Here is a 15,164-nt window from a genome sequence, read left to right on the forward strand (position 1 = left end):
TTGTCTGTTTCCTTTCAAAATAAAAGTCTCAGAATATAAATCAGAATCAGATTTGATGGCCGAGTGTGAACACATGCACCGAATCTGACTCCGGTTTTAAGTTGCTCTCAATGTGTTTGTATCTGGGGTTTTTATCTATAAACATACATATACATACATAAATACAGTTTTTATAAGTGAAAATGTTCAGAACTTTATGAAGGTTTATCAAATTATCGTTTTGAAGGATTTCATTTGACCCATCATCGTTGAGGTGCGTTTGTACAGTGACAGTGTAGGTTTGATTACTGATGAAGCCATTCTATCTTTATTTTATTTGAGTCTTTATTATTTAATATTCATCTGTAATCATCTTATCTCCTGCTCTCTCACCGATCATGAAAGACCAAATAAAAATAATCCAAGTAGGAGTCATAATAATAATAATAAAAACACTGAATCAGTGCAGCAGCCAGGATTTTAGATTAGAGCTGAAACGATGAGTTGATTTATTGATCAGCTGATAGAAAGAAAATTAACAGTTTTGATGATCAGGTGATAATTGTATCACGATTGTTTGAGAAAAATGGCAAAATTTTTTGATGTTCTCTGTCATAAATGACTGTAAATAAAGTAAATGTAGTAAAACATCATTTGATCTGTCGTTGGACAAAACAAGACATTTGAGGACGTCTCGTTGGAGACAGGATGGATATCTTTTGACATTTCATGGACGAAATGATTAACTGACAACATCGTCGGCAGATTAATTGATAATAAAAATAACTGTCAGTTGTGGCCTTATTCCAGATAAAATGAGCTCTGGATTCCAAGTCCCCCTCGAGACATAACCCACCCCTCAGAAATGTGAGAAATAAAGTCCCTGAAATGTTCAAATGGTTTGGAACTGTCACATTCATCACCTGTTTAATCAGATTTTCTGTAATTTTCTAGATACTCTGCCAGGAATAAAATCCAGACATCTAATTATTTATAACAATTATTTGTTATAATTTTTGCTTAAAGTATTTGGAATCATCCTTTAACACAATGTGCCAAAGTCACATAGAAAATAACAAAAAAGGATATGACCTCTCAGATGCTACTATTAAAGGCTTCGACACAGCCATATTTACTTTAATCCAAGTCCAGATATTTATCTGATAACATAAAAAGATGTTTTCTTTGTAATCTGTTACCACTGGACAGCTGTCTTCTTCATACGCAGCTGTTATCAAACATTGTTCTCTCTGTGGTCAGAGAGGAGAGAAAGATATTCAGTGAAAATTTATATAATGAGAGATTCAGAAATCCCTCCTGCTGCAGGCACCTGAACGCCCTCTAGCAGCAGAGAAGTGTGTTTTGTGTTTACGTCCCTCAGAGAAATGAGATGGTTTCATTCGGAGGTGAGTGGGTGCAGAGAGCAGGAGCAGCCACTGGGGGGCGACAGATACTGGCAGGTTTCCACCCAGGAGGCGTTTTCACACGGACACACCTCCACTGTCAGGGTTTGGAAATAAACACCAACACAAAGCCAATGCAGGATTTCACCAGATCTGAGACTAGAGTCCAGTTATGCTCCTCAGTTAGTGACTGAAAATCATGTCGGTGGTTAATCTGTCGTGATCGTTCGTAATCAATCGATTTTACTACTGTACATATCCAGTAGATTCTACGTTTTTCTATTTATTTTCTTTGTGTCACTTCATCCTTATCACATTTTTTCCCATTACAGCTGCAACTAATGATTACACACACACACAAACACACACACACACACACAGAGAAAATTCAGTTGACTAAGAAATAAAACAGAGAAAAGCAGCTTCAAACGATTCAATTATCAAAATAGTTCCCAATTAATCTGTTCCGTGAATCGACTAATTGATTAATTGACTGCTCGTTGCAGCTCTATTGTGATCAAATTACCTCTATTAGGATTTCATTTCACCTGAGGGAGAGTTTCAGTCAGTTTAAACAAGGTCATTAAAGAAAAAAACTACAGCATTTACACCAGAAGAGAAAATGACACACCTGCCTTCAGGTGAGGGAAAGAAGAGGCTGAGTGAGACTGAGGAGTAAGAGATCATCAGATCCCCGTTTTTAATCCAATAGTTTACTTATTATCAAATCTGAATCAGCACACAGCAGCAACAATCTGTATTTTAGCTGAAATAGCTGTAACACACTGCCATTTGTCACGATGACAAAATGTTGGTGCAATGAAATCAGATGTTTTTAAAGTGTTTATTTTGGCAAGCACCATTCGAAATAGAGCAAATTTGTCATGTGCTTATGTTTATGTGATGAAGAATAAAATTATATACCCATGCAAAATTCCCTGTGAAATGTACATACGTATCTTTATTGCAGAAAGGTTAAGTGTCACTGAAATCTTATTGTTTCTTTTTTTCTTTTTCTTTTTCTTTTTTTTTTTTTACTCTTAATGACTTATTGTTCAGCTGTCCCCCCTGTGTTCCCCTCGTGTTTGTTTGCTTCAGTTTTCGGTCTGTTTACCAGCATCGGTTAGCTTGTAGAAAGTTTTATGATCATTATACATAGTTGTCTGGAAATGCTTGGCATGTATGGAGTTACATGATTTCCTCTAAAATCATACATCCGTACAAAATCAAAGTGAGTAAAAAAAAAAAAAAAAATCCCAAAAAAGAACAGATACAAATCAAACCAAGAGGATCAAATCAAAGAAAATGTCTTTGTGCATCCTGATATTGAACTGGAAAAAACATCATCATCTTCATCTTGTATTAGGTTATAAAGCCTGTTTACACTCCCCCCCCACCCCCCCACCCCCCCTCGCATTTCATGTTTGATGTCTTTTAATACTTTTCGTCCTTATTCTCATCAGTTCTTTAATTATTGAAAAGGAGCATCTGGCTTCCTTTTGTTGTACGAAACACGAGGAGAAATCCTCGAGTGTGCGCTGTCTGTCGGCCGTCTCTCGGCTCCTCGCAGGCTCCAGGTCGCCTTGCATGAGTCATATTTAATATCAGGTCCACGAGTCCGTCCTCTCATTTACATCCGGACGCAAAGACGAGGTCTATCCCATCGCGCGTGCCTCGAACGCCTCATACGGTGGTGACCCTCATCACCACCTCCCGGTTGGCGGCGGCGCTGATCCGCGGGTCGTTGGGCCGCAGTTGGCTCAGGATGTGCAAGATGGTGTATCCGCAGTGGTGGTTCAGAATAGTTCTTAACCTCCTGCTCTGTCGCCCGCCGCTGCTGCTGGCCAGACCGTGAGGGTTACCGCGAGAGCCGCGAGCCCCCGTCTTGCTGCTCGAACTCACCGGGTCCCCCAAGTCCTTTGATTTCTCATAGTTCAGTACTTTCCACTGCTGATTGACAGCCTGCCATCGTTTGAAGATTCGATACACCGATGACCCCTCGTGGATGATGAGGCCTGGGCGGAGAGAAGAGGAAGAGGAGGAAGAAGCAGGGTGAAGGACAGTGCATGAAAGCCAATGAAGTCCCACCACTTTACATCAAATACAAAGCTGAAAGGCCTCATAGGTGGGAAGGCTCCACCGCGCCTGTGCGTGAGAATAGACAGTTGGCAATAATCGCAGTGCAGATATCTGATGCCATCTGTTCTCAGCGCTGTCTTACACGAGCAACTCACAATTACACAAGAGCAGTCACCCAGGTCTCTCCTGGAAAACAGAATCTCTTGTTCTGCGCGACACCGTCAACATTTGCTTTGCCTTTAGTGTATTTGTCATCTCCTACCTATGCACCATCTGCTTCTTTAGTTTGTTAAATTTTGTATGACCTTACCAACCACCAGAATGTGAACTGAATACATGTTTTTTTTACTCTGTCCTTGCATAATACAACCTATGTTTATTAATATAACTTTGTGTTGTTGTTGCAGAGCACATCCTGCTTTCTCTGCTTCTCTTCGTGCTCTGTCGCCTAAACCTTAAATCACAAGTTTTCACGTGATATAATGTAAAGCTGCTGCTGCTTGCGCACGTTGGCGTCCACCTTTACCTATGCAGACGATGTCCATGAAGCCGTACATGCCGTAGCAGATTTGGAAGAGCAGGTCCTGACGCTGCCACTTGGCCGAGGGGCTGAGGGAGGACCAGATGAGCCAGGAGATGCTGGCAATGAGGAAAAGGGAACCCAGGATGATGGCAGCTATCTGCACCTTCTCGATCACCGTCAGAGAGATGGCCTGCCACTGGAGAGGAGAACAACATGTGAATCGGTGGTGGAAGACGTACTCACATCCTTTACTTAAGTACCAATACGTCAGTGTATTGACTCTCTATGCATTCTTCTTCATCTTTATCACATTTTTAACTGTCTGCACGCAGGGTAGCCTCTTTTAGCACAAACTCAATTATAAATCCGATTCATCACTTCGTTAAATCACCACGGCATAAAGCTGTCAGTGATGCAAAATACAAAGAAAAATGGCACAGCTGCCTGTAAAAATGCACAAATTTTCAGTGCTAAACGATCAAAATATTATAACATGACGGTTCAAGGTTGTAAAGAATGTTGTTTCACTATTTATGCAAACAAATAGGGCAAAAAAATGGAAGAAATATAAGTACAATACAGTCTATTTGCATGTAAAGTGATTTGATCCCAACTCGTTTTTGTGCCTTTTCATTGAAAGTCTATGCAGCCTGTTTGTCACTGAAAACCACTGAAAATATAAATAATTACAGGTCGTTTGGCAGAGCAAGTTATAACCACTTTAGACGAAGACTACTCCAAAATAAAGTAGCATAAAATGGAAACACTTAACCTCAAAACTGAGTAATAAACATACTCAGTTACTTTCCACCATGTACCTCAGCAGAGAGAAATCACACGATCCACGATCAATGCACACTTTAACGACTATGTCGGACAAACGCACGCTTAAACATGGCATCCTCTGTCGGATGTGAGCCATTGGCCGCCTCTGAAACGCGGGGCAGAAGGACAGTGACGCAGAGGGAAAATGTGTCAGCACAATATGGCAAACAGTCCTCGCACCACAGTGACGGCCCGAGATTTGTTCTAGCGAGGAGGGCTGAGTCTGATGCAGCAGCGTTCGCATGTTGTATGTTATTATGAAATGTCTCTGTCAGCATGCGATAAGATCTCCCAGCCTGATTCACTCATGCATTTTAAAAGATCACACCTGACAGAGCATGACAGCGTTTGTGTTCACCTGTGCGTCAGAAAGGGCTTTAAATATTCACATGCTGTCTGCGTCTTGTTTATGTGACGCTCATCCCTGAATCCCAGTCAAGAGGAGCGTCAGACCAGGAGGCTGAGCCAGACCAAGCTGAACTGAGCCACGCTGTGGAAGCTGAACATGCAACTTGAGTCACACTCAGGTGAGCGGGCACAGAATCGGTGCTGCTTTCAGGCCAAATCCAAAGCCAGAGGGGATGTGGCGCCTTGTTGTGTTTAAAAGCTGAAACCCCGCTGAGACGGGCTGGTGTGTGTGTGCTGCGGACTCCCTTCAGGTTACCTGCAGAGGGTTCTTGGTGCTGATGGCCAGGACCTGGTACTTGAAGTAGCAGAGCTCGCAGCTCCAGGAGCCCCTCTCGCTGATCCAGCGGATGAGGCAGGGCTGATGGGTGCAGCGCACAGAGCCGTCACAGCGGCAGGGGCTCAACAGCTCACCCTGCAGGACACACGAGGAAGAACACAGCAAGATGAATTCATTTTTCCATGAGTGAAGTACATGAATCTGCAGGTAAGAATACACAGAGTTTATGCCTAATACTGCTCTAAGGTCAAGAGATTCTGTTTGTCCTATATGCAAATTGTTGAGGTTGAACCTCATGTTTCACTCTTTGTACTTTTCCCTTTAGTCCTCCCTCCAAATATTATAACAGTATTGAACTGGTGTGCAGTGTTTTTAAAGATTCAGCAGGTTAGAAGATAATTAGTGAGCTTTAGAGCTGCTCTCTATGCAGATTTTGTAACTGTTGGACAGAGCCTGGCTAGCGGTTTCCAGTCTTTATGCTAAGCTAAGTGAGTAAGTCCTTTTCTGAGGACTCCCTTACCACCCGGTCATTTACTTTGACAAAACTTTGAAAAAAAAGAGCCAGGCTAGCTGTTACCTGCTGTTTAGCCTTTATGCTAAACCAAGCTAAGCTAACCATCTCCTGCCCGCAGCTTCACATTTAACCAACAGCTATGACTTCATAGCACAGGACCAGGCTCAGTTGTTGGTGTAATGGTGTAAGTGGATGCACGCATAATTAAAAAAAAAAATAAAATAAAAAAAAATAAAATCCTATTGTATTTGTAATTTGTGTTGAATTTGTTTGTATTTCTTTGCAGTGACTTAAATGTCAAGTTTAATTGAAAAAGCAGATTAAACTCAAACTAAATTTCAGATCGATTTTCTCAGTTTTGTGTCCAAATTTCTAAATGAATTAACATCAGAACTCATTGAAATCTCTCATTTACAAATGGTGACTCAGACATGAATCAGAATCAGTTCGTAGTAACTTGCCAGAGAATTATTTGTCTAATCAATACAGGTTTTATGCACCAGAGAGCTGCGCCGACACAAATAATGCTTCATATATTTTTTCCTGTCTGTCTGCACTCTGTCGCTCCCCCAGCTGGCTCGCCTGACCTTCCCACTTACAATAAAAGACTTCAAGTGTCCCACCGCATAAAAGATCGGGTTTGGCAGATGAGCCACATGCCACTCATAAACTTTAAAATAACTCGCCCGCTGACATTATAAAGATAACACAGAGAAGGTCAGAAGTATATGAGAAACTAAATAAAATCCAAATGAACGCAAACATTTCTAAAATGTCAAGCTGTCGCGTGTGTGTGTGTGTGTGTGTGTGTGTGTGTGTGTGTGTGTGTGTTATAAGGAAACATTTTCAGGCTTGTATGTGAAAGTCATGATCAATCAGAGCAAGATAAAAACCTTTAAAAAGCTGTGATCATGACTTTAAACCATCCTCTGGAACAGACGCGTTTGATGGCCGATCGTCTAAATTTAAGTAATAAAATGAATTCATATGTAAAAGCTGATGTTATTTGCGTAGTGTTTCCTGAATCCATCTCAAAGTAAAGTTCAAGATTCAAACTTTTGTCGGACTTTTGTCTGATGTTCACTTATAATGATCATCCTTCTCAAGATCACAAGACGAACGTGATGAGTTCAGTTGCGGGAAACCAGACTGAAGGTGTGAAAGTTGTTAAAGACTGAACACGTAAACACGCTTAGATGAAAACTTTGCATCTCCAGAACAACGTTCACGACATCAGCCTTGTTTGGAGCTCGATGCAGTAAAAATGTTTTGTGAAAATGAGGTCAATGTTCTCAATGCAAAGAGACTCATAGAGGAAAAACATGAGTTGATAATGGGTTGAAAATGATTTGAAGAAAGCTGAGGTTTTACAGTTATACAGCACTGATTCCAAAAAAGTCTACACGCTGAGTAAACATTAAGAAAAACTGAATGAGATCGTTTGAATGCTCCAAAAACACCTGTTTGGATCATTCCACAGGTAAACAGGCTCATTGGTAACAGGTGAGAGGATCATGATTGGGTATGAAAGGGGCATCCTGGAAAGGCTCAGTCATTCACAAGCAGTTCACCACTTTGTGAACACATGATTGGATGAAGGAGATGACTGCATGGGCGTTCAGTTGCAGATGATTGCATTCTGTTTCAATTTACGATTTATACAACATCCCAGCTTCTCTGGAATCAGGGTCGTGCTTTAATATTGAAGATCTTGAGGGGAAAACACAAAGCTCTGAAACGTATTTAACTGAGTCAATTCTAAGTGAATCCAACTGAAATTAACCAAATAAAGATGGAAGTAAACCACAGCGTTTGTCATCTTGTTGTGTGTGCAGTGTGTCTTTTCCATCCTCAAGTTCTCCCATTTGAGAGTCAACCACTGTACCTGAAGGCAACACACCGAGTATAAAACAAAATGAGACATGAAAGGTCGCGTCTGGACAAGCAGAACACACTCAAATAAAACTGGAACATATTGAGTTATATTGTGTTGATAGCAAAGCAACATCACACTATAAATTAACCTTCTTGTTCCATTTGAAAGGATAAAGCTGGAGGATTTCTATACTGTTGTTAATGTCAACAAACCACATGAAAAGACCAAAAGGAACCAACGTGGTTCCTACTGATGACATTCATCTTAAAATGGTTCAAAAAAAGGCTAAATCATTTCCTAACGCAGCTGGTCACTGTCGTTTTCAGCAAACGTTACTCAAACGAGCATTTGTTGGGGACTATTTTCAGCTGCGGATTAATACACATTCAGCGCTCTGGTGAGTATTTCCAGCAGCAGGATGGTGAATGTGGGATTGAATCAAAATAAAGTCCAAGTTCATTGCATTGAAGGAACATGTCAGCCAGAGCGACCGTGCGGCTCTTTAATGTTTTGACTCTTTCCAAGAAAACCGACGGCACGAGTCGTTTCTGCAAATTCCCCAAAAAAGATGCGACGAGCTATGTTGAAGTAACGAAGCCCCCTAGTGGCCGCAGTAATTATGACAGGAGCAAAACAGGAAGTTAGGCGACGTTTTCGGAAAGCAACAAAGGCCACTGAAGGTCGGGGGGGGGACACTTTAACATTTCCTGTTTCCTACAGACAGTCAACGCTGGTTTGAGCGACGGACGCTAACCCTAACCGAGTCATTTCTGTGCCTAAACCCAACCAAACCTTAACCGTTGTGCTGTTACATCAGCAAACTGATTCATTTTTCAGCAGTGAGTCATGACGGTTTTTGAAGGCACAGACAAATGATTCAAAGTGGCATGCGATCATAAAACACTTCCACGTGTCGCTCCGGAGGGCACGAGCAAATATTTTGCCTTTTAATTTTGAAGATTTGTGTTTTTGAACAACAGTGGAGCTCTGTGGCGCAGAAACGCACCAGACACACTCACGTAACCCTCATCAGTCGGATCAATTCATGGCTGGTTTTGGTCTTTTTGTGAGATTTGTTGACAGTAAGAAAAACACTTATCTTTTCACAACAACGGGCACCTTTTGCAGCAAACAGAAAGGCTGCTCACCGCACACGCACACGCACACACACCCTCCTGCTCGGCCGATCTGGCGTGGGTTTGTCCCTCACGGCCACTTCACAGAGCACGGAGGTGTTAATTTGGTGTGTCACTTCTATGACTAAGAAAACGGTGTTCCTCCTCAGCTGTAACCTTTAGACAAAAACTCCGGTGTGGAAGTGCCCCCTGAGCTGCAGACTGTGTGTCACTGTGGAAACACGCTGCTGGGCACCACGAGTGAAAAGGGCAGGCAGGGGTGATCGCCACCACCACCTCCTCCGCCGCCGTCGCCACCCCTCCAACATGCATGTATGTCCATGCAGACCCAAGGCGGCCGGCCCCTCCAGCAGGCTCCGGCACGACTTCTGTGAATCCAGACATCGCTAAGTGGAATCAGTGGCCCAGCTACTGTACCGTGGCACACACTGACGCCTTTGACAGACAGCTAATAAGGATTCATTCTCAATGCAGCCCACAGAGCAAGGTGATTATGTCTGTAGGTAATTGGCCCGCTGACAGCGACATGATCCCGGCCCCTGTTGTGACCTGCTTGAATAATGAAATAACAATAAAATGGCAAACGTGTGCTCCCCCCGCCCTGCACCCGAGGAGGTATGAGGCACGTTACCTTTGCACTGACTAGAAAACTGAGTGCTATGGAGGCAGAAAGAAGCTAAAATCAGCGTGTGGAGCTGGTGTAGTAGCGTGGTCTCTGGGTTTTCCCTCAGTGCTTTGTTTGCTTGCTCTTTGTCTGTAGCTAAGAGAGGCAGCTCAGAGCCATGTTGCACGATGAGTCACCTTGCCGGACAGCCCAAAGCTCAAAACATCAACCTTTTATTAACGGAAGATGTTTGAGTGGGCAAAACAGCAACCTGGGCTTGATCCCTGTCTGTAACGTCACATGACTTCATATCCAAAACAAGCCTGAACTCATTTATACTCCTGCGGCTCTCCAGTTTACTATGTCTCACAATAGAGACTCCAAGGCAGATGTCATAAATTAGCACATGGGCTGTAATGACACTATACGCCTATCTTAGGGAAGTGACTAAATGGTAATATCCATCTGTGCTCCTGCAGGATTTACAGTGTTCCTAATTATCTCAGACTTCAGGACTACCTGCTGAGCCAGGCGGCACAGGTTTCTGCACATCTGGTGAGATCAACATTTGGCCACAGACCAAAGAGATGCATTACTTATTGTTTCATTTGGGCTCTGAAAAAAAAAAAAAAAAAAAAAAAAAAAGACAATAGAAGTTAAAAATGGATGACGAATCCATTAAACTTGTCATTCATCGTCACAGTCGACAGCGTTGTCAGTGATCGTCACCGGATCAATAGTTGATCATCCTGTTCTGTGACACATGCAGACGGGGGACAGTTGATTTACATTTACAAAATGATTGTGACTCATGCATATTCAGTCCCTCTCACTCTATTTGTCATCCTGCAGACCTAATTGGCTAACTTTCTTTGTTGCTATGCTGGCCGGATTTCAGATGTGTGGGAACTGCTGCCTCCCCACCACTGATTAGCTTAGCTATGAAAACAGTGTTATTTAGATAACCAGATCACTGAGCAGTCATCTTTTTAGAAAACAAAGGGACAATATTTGCCTCTAAATCGAGGGCGAAGAACAGAAGGTGTCCCATCCTGGCAAATTTATGATTTTGGGGCATATAAATAAAACTGATTTGACTATTTTTGCCTGATTACAAGCCAGCCTTCATCCTAGATTGTATTTTTTTGTTCAAAGAAGGTAGTTGAGGGGGAGGTGGGTGGGAGAAAGAGAGAGAGGGAGATGTAGGACAGGATGGTTGTAGTGCTCCACTGAATCAGAGACCCTTTGTGATTTGCTGGAGCCTGCTATAAAAATGAAAATGTCAGATTATAATACAGAACCCGGTGTGGTTGTTTAAAAAATCCCGCTGACCTGGAACAAACCATGCATGCTGAAAGCTCCGTGCAGCACATTTAAAACACAGAAATGTGAAACAAACAGCCTGTCTGCCTGCCTGTCTGCCTGCCTGCCTGTCTGCCATCCACACAGGACGTGGCATCAGCATTAGGAACCGTTCTCTGCTGCACGTCTACCTGCTCTGGGCCTTGGAAACAGATCCGGCACTGGGGGGTCCGCAGGCTGCTGGCGGTGCTGGCCAGAGACACGGCGTCCAGGCCCACTTGCAGCTTGGGCTCCTTGTCCTCAAACGCCAGGCTCCGGGGCCGCGGGTCGCTGCCGTAGTACTCCTCCTCATCATCCCGGGAATGGCAGTCGACGAAAGGCGGCCAACCGCAGCCGCCCATCCCCAGACCCCGCATGGTGGTGGACCGTCTATCTGTGTCTGAGCCGGACTGTCTCGAATCGGATCGCATAAACACCAGGACTTTCAGTTCATTAAAAAACATGCGGATCCGATACTTGAACATGTTTGGCTACATACAGAATCCGCCAGACTGGAATAAATAAATGAAATGTTTTTGTCTTTTCTCCCCTCCTCTTATTATTGTTATTATTAGTATTGTTATTATTGTTATTATTTATACATCCGATGTGTTCATTTTCATTGTAGTATGCTCAATTATACCACAACCAGCCTATTAATTGGATATCCAGAGAAATAAAGGCTCTCGCCCCACTGATGGCATGTGTGTCTAAGCCAATGCGGATGAAAGATTTTCCCTTTCAGCTGGCCGACACACTCTTTCAATATTCATTACTCAAACAACTCGGCAAACGCCGTCTAGATGCATCTCCCACCGCACCCCAGAAAACATTACAACTTGGAGGCTTTTCCTGATTTCCACGGTCCATTTTCTTCACCGCTGCTCTCAAAGACACCTTTTTCTCGGATGCACTGGGCTTGCAGCTAAAAAAAAAAAGAAAAAGAAAAAAAAATAGCCTACATGTTTTTTTGCTACCCAAAGCAGAAGACTGCGAGAGAGTGGACGAGAGGAGGAGAGAGCAGCGCGGAGCAGGGAAACAGGAGATGGGATGTAAAACACAACGACATGCCATCCACACAGTCACATCTGGGACTCTTGTCAAGAATCATAATCCAAAAAAAAGCCAAAAAAAAAAAAAAAAAAGGGTGCGGAAGATGAAATGGAAGTTTGATTCGGATGTGATTAGAATAAGTCTATTTCTTTATTGTTATTATTGTCCGTCAGTGTAGCATCCCAAGCGTCAGATCATGGTCCATCTTTTTTTTCCTCCCCTCTCTATTTCATCTCCTTTTTGTGAAGCCTCCGGTTGATCCGCGAACAATCCGAGCCATTCACCCCGACAATCCGCGTCGAGATCGCGCGCACAATCCTCACCATTTGCATATTTTTTTTTCAGGAGCCTAGCTGGAAACACGGCAGCACAAAAACACCCGAAAGCCCCATGTTTCCCATCCTCGCTCGATGTCCATCAGCATTTCGTCGCGAGCCAAAATACGGTGCGCTGAAATGTCAAAGGGAGGCGGAATAATAGAGACACCCTGCGATTTTTCTCATCACAGAGGAAAACGGGGAAGACGCGCGGAGATGTCTTCGCATCCGAGAGCAATTACACAGCAGTTATGGCATTGATTATTGGATCAGATAGATGGTGGTGATGATACTGCTGGCGCTGATTTTCCTCCTCGAAATGGTCGGCTTGGAGATTGAACCAACGCAGCAGCTACTTCCGGAACAGGAAGAAGAGGAAGAAGAAGAAGAAGAAGAAGAAAAAGAAAAAAAAAGCTGACTGTCATCCTGTAAACAAGCCGCTGTTTTTCTCCTGTCGTCCCTCCGACGGGTGATGCGCCGCTCCCCGTGCTCCCAGCAGCTGGGCAGGGAAGGAGCTCTGGCTGCTTATTATTGACCAGCCGCCGCTGTCCAGGGTGCTGATCTGCCCGCTGCTGACGTGCGCGCGGCGGCCACATGCACAGGGAGCCCGCGAAGTACGAACTGGACCTCCCTGCTAATGAGTGTGTGTGCGCGTGTGTGTGCGTGTGCACGCGCGGCGTATTTATGGTTATGGTTAGGGTGAGTCTCCAGGGAATGAATGGAAGTCTATGTAGGGAGGCCAAAAATGATGGAAACACGACTTTTCGTAGGTGTGTGAGTGTGTGTGTCCACGCACTACTGATGTTATGGGGACATAAATGTGATTACAGGCACATTGAGGAGACTCGCCTTCCTTATGGGGGATAAATGCAAATTCCTGCAGTGTAAATCATTACATTTTAGGGTGAAGACCTGGCTTAAGGTTAGGACAAGGTTAGGTTTAGGTGAAGGTTTAAGTTAAGGTAATGGTTATGGTTAGGGTAGGTCTCCAGGAAATGAATGGAAGTCTATGGAATGTCCCCAGAAGTGATGAACACACGACTTTGTGTGTGTGTGTGTGTGTGTGTGTGTGTGTGTGTGTGTGTGTGTGTGTGTGTGTGTGTGTGTGTGTGAATTACTCACATTGTGGGGATAAAATGAAGTTCACATGAGGTAAATCATAACATTTTAAGATAAGATTTGGTTTAAGGTTAGGTAAGTAGTGGTGGTAAGTGTGTGTGTGTGTGTGTGTGTGTGTGTGTGTGTGTGTGTGTGTGTGTGTGAGATTCAGGGTTCCTTACAGCGGTGGAAGAATCACTCACATCCTTTGCTGTAGTAGAAATACCAGTACAACAAATAAAAATACTCCATTATGAGCACACGCTCAGTTGCCAGTTTATTAGGTACACCCATCCAAACCTTATCCTGCAATGAAGTTGAAGGTTCTTGTGATCACACTGGGAGCCTTGCATGGTCCTGATGAGGCACCTGCCTGCTCACCTGTGGGAACCTGAAGGCCTCTGATGGGGGTTTGTTGGTCGGTCTTTGAGGTCGTAGCTCCTGAACTTTGGAACTGTCTCCTGTTGGACTTCAGATCTGTGGACATTCTCTTGTTTGGACTTGCTTTTGTTTAGTTTCTGGTTTCATTGTATTCTGTTTACGTTCTTAGCTTTCCGTCTGCATGTCATTGTCTTCTGTTTGTCTGTTATTCTGAAGCACTTTGTGACGTCTGCTCTTGAAAAGTTCTGTGTGCGTAAATAAACTCACTATTTACCAAATCTGGCAACACTTCATGACACAGCCCACGATTTACAGTGCAATTGTGTTGACTGGATTATGTAACATTAAGATACTTACCCCTTCATACTGCCACTTAAATGTAAGTGCAGAGGAAGACATCAAGACTGTGGGGAACAAGGGAGTAACAACTGGCCATTTTAGAGGGAAGGAGCCTACTAATTATACTCTGTTTATTTTTCTAAATACTGGATACCCCACAGTTTTGATGGCATATTATGACTGTGCATAATTACTTCACATTTTGCAGTCTATCAGTATTTTTAACACCATTTTCCCACTTTGTTTCCCACAGTTTCATATCCTGTGTCCAGCATTTACAAAAATATATGAAGTATTGATTTTAAGTACTTTGTTGGTACCTGATCCATCTCACAAATTTACACTGTAAGTAGTGGGCTGTACTATAACGTGTTACCGTAAATCCAACCTCATGACGTTGTAACGGTGTTTGGCATTGAGTCAACTGTACGGTCGTTTTGGAGGACGTAGCCTGACGTGCTTTCTTTTTACTGACAGGCGTTTCTATTTTTTTGTCCACCTCATTTATGTCAGTAGGCTGCGTAACAGAAACAACTCTCTGTTTCATGCAAAACAGCTCAGCAGCAACACAAACTACATCCTCCAAAAAACGTTTCAACAAAAACTGAACATTAGAAACTTGAATTTATTGACAGACTACATTAGTTTTAACTAGGTGTGCCTAATAAAGTGGCAACTGAGTCCAAGTCCTGAATTCATTATCAGAACTTACTTAAAAGGAGCAAAGGTAAAAGTGTTTGCTCTGCAGTACATTATGTCCATGTGACTGATTAGTTCACATATATTTGACATCACTGGATCATTAACACTGATGCATCGATGCATAAGCAGCATTTCACTGTCGCAGCTGCTTGAGGTGGAGTTACTTTCAAATACTTTACACACAGTTTTTTGGTCCTGTGGTTTCAGTCCCCCTCAAGGGGTTACAAGATAAATCTGAGGGGTCGTGAGTGGATTTGTGGGAAAGGAGAGACGATCAACAAAGTTTATTTGGACTTTCCTCTCGTACTT

General features: G+C 43.2%; 1 protein-coding gene across 1 annotated transcript; it reads right to left on the minus strand.

The window, feature by feature from the left end:
- Window positions 1-2,045: 2,045 nt before the first annotated feature.
- Window positions 2,046-11,791, minus strand: marchf9 (membrane-associated ring finger (C3HC4) 9). Its single transcript, XM_076740942.1, has 4 exons — window positions 11,118-11,791; window positions 5,474-5,629; window positions 3,988-4,180; window positions 2,046-3,397 (listed from the first exon to the last, which is right to left on the minus strand). The coding sequence occupies exons 1-4, from the start codon at window positions 11,448-11,450 to the stop codon at window positions 3,066-3,068; spliced, it is 1,014 nt and encodes a 337-aa protein (XP_076597057.1). The 5' UTR covers window positions 11,451-11,791; the 3' UTR covers window positions 2,046-3,065.
- Window positions 11,792-15,164: the final 3,373 nt, after the last annotated feature.

Source organism: Chaetodon auriga, chromosome 10 (assembly GCF_051107435.1).
Source record: "Chaetodon auriga isolate fChaAug3 chromosome 10, fChaAug3.hap1, whole genome shotgun sequence".
NCBI classification, from domain to species: Eukaryota; Metazoa; Chordata; class Actinopteri; order Chaetodontiformes; family Chaetodontidae; genus Chaetodon; species Chaetodon auriga.

What these genes read in the sequence shown, in the direction of transcription:
- marchf9 (XM_076740942.1), bottom strand. Translation starts at nt 11,450, where the DNA reads ATGTTCAAGTATCGGATCCGCATGTTTTTTAATGAACTGAAAGTCCTG. An exon ending in GCACCAAGAACCCTCTGCAG is followed by an intron (nt 4,181 to 5,473) that starts GTAACCTGAAGG and finishes TCTCCTCTCCAG; the next exon opens with TGGCAGGCCATCTCTCTGAC. An exon ending in CATGGACATCGTCTGCATAG is followed by an intron (nt 3,398 to 3,987) that starts GTAAAGGTGGAC and finishes CTCTCCGCCCAG; the next exon opens with GCCTCATCATCCACGAGGGG.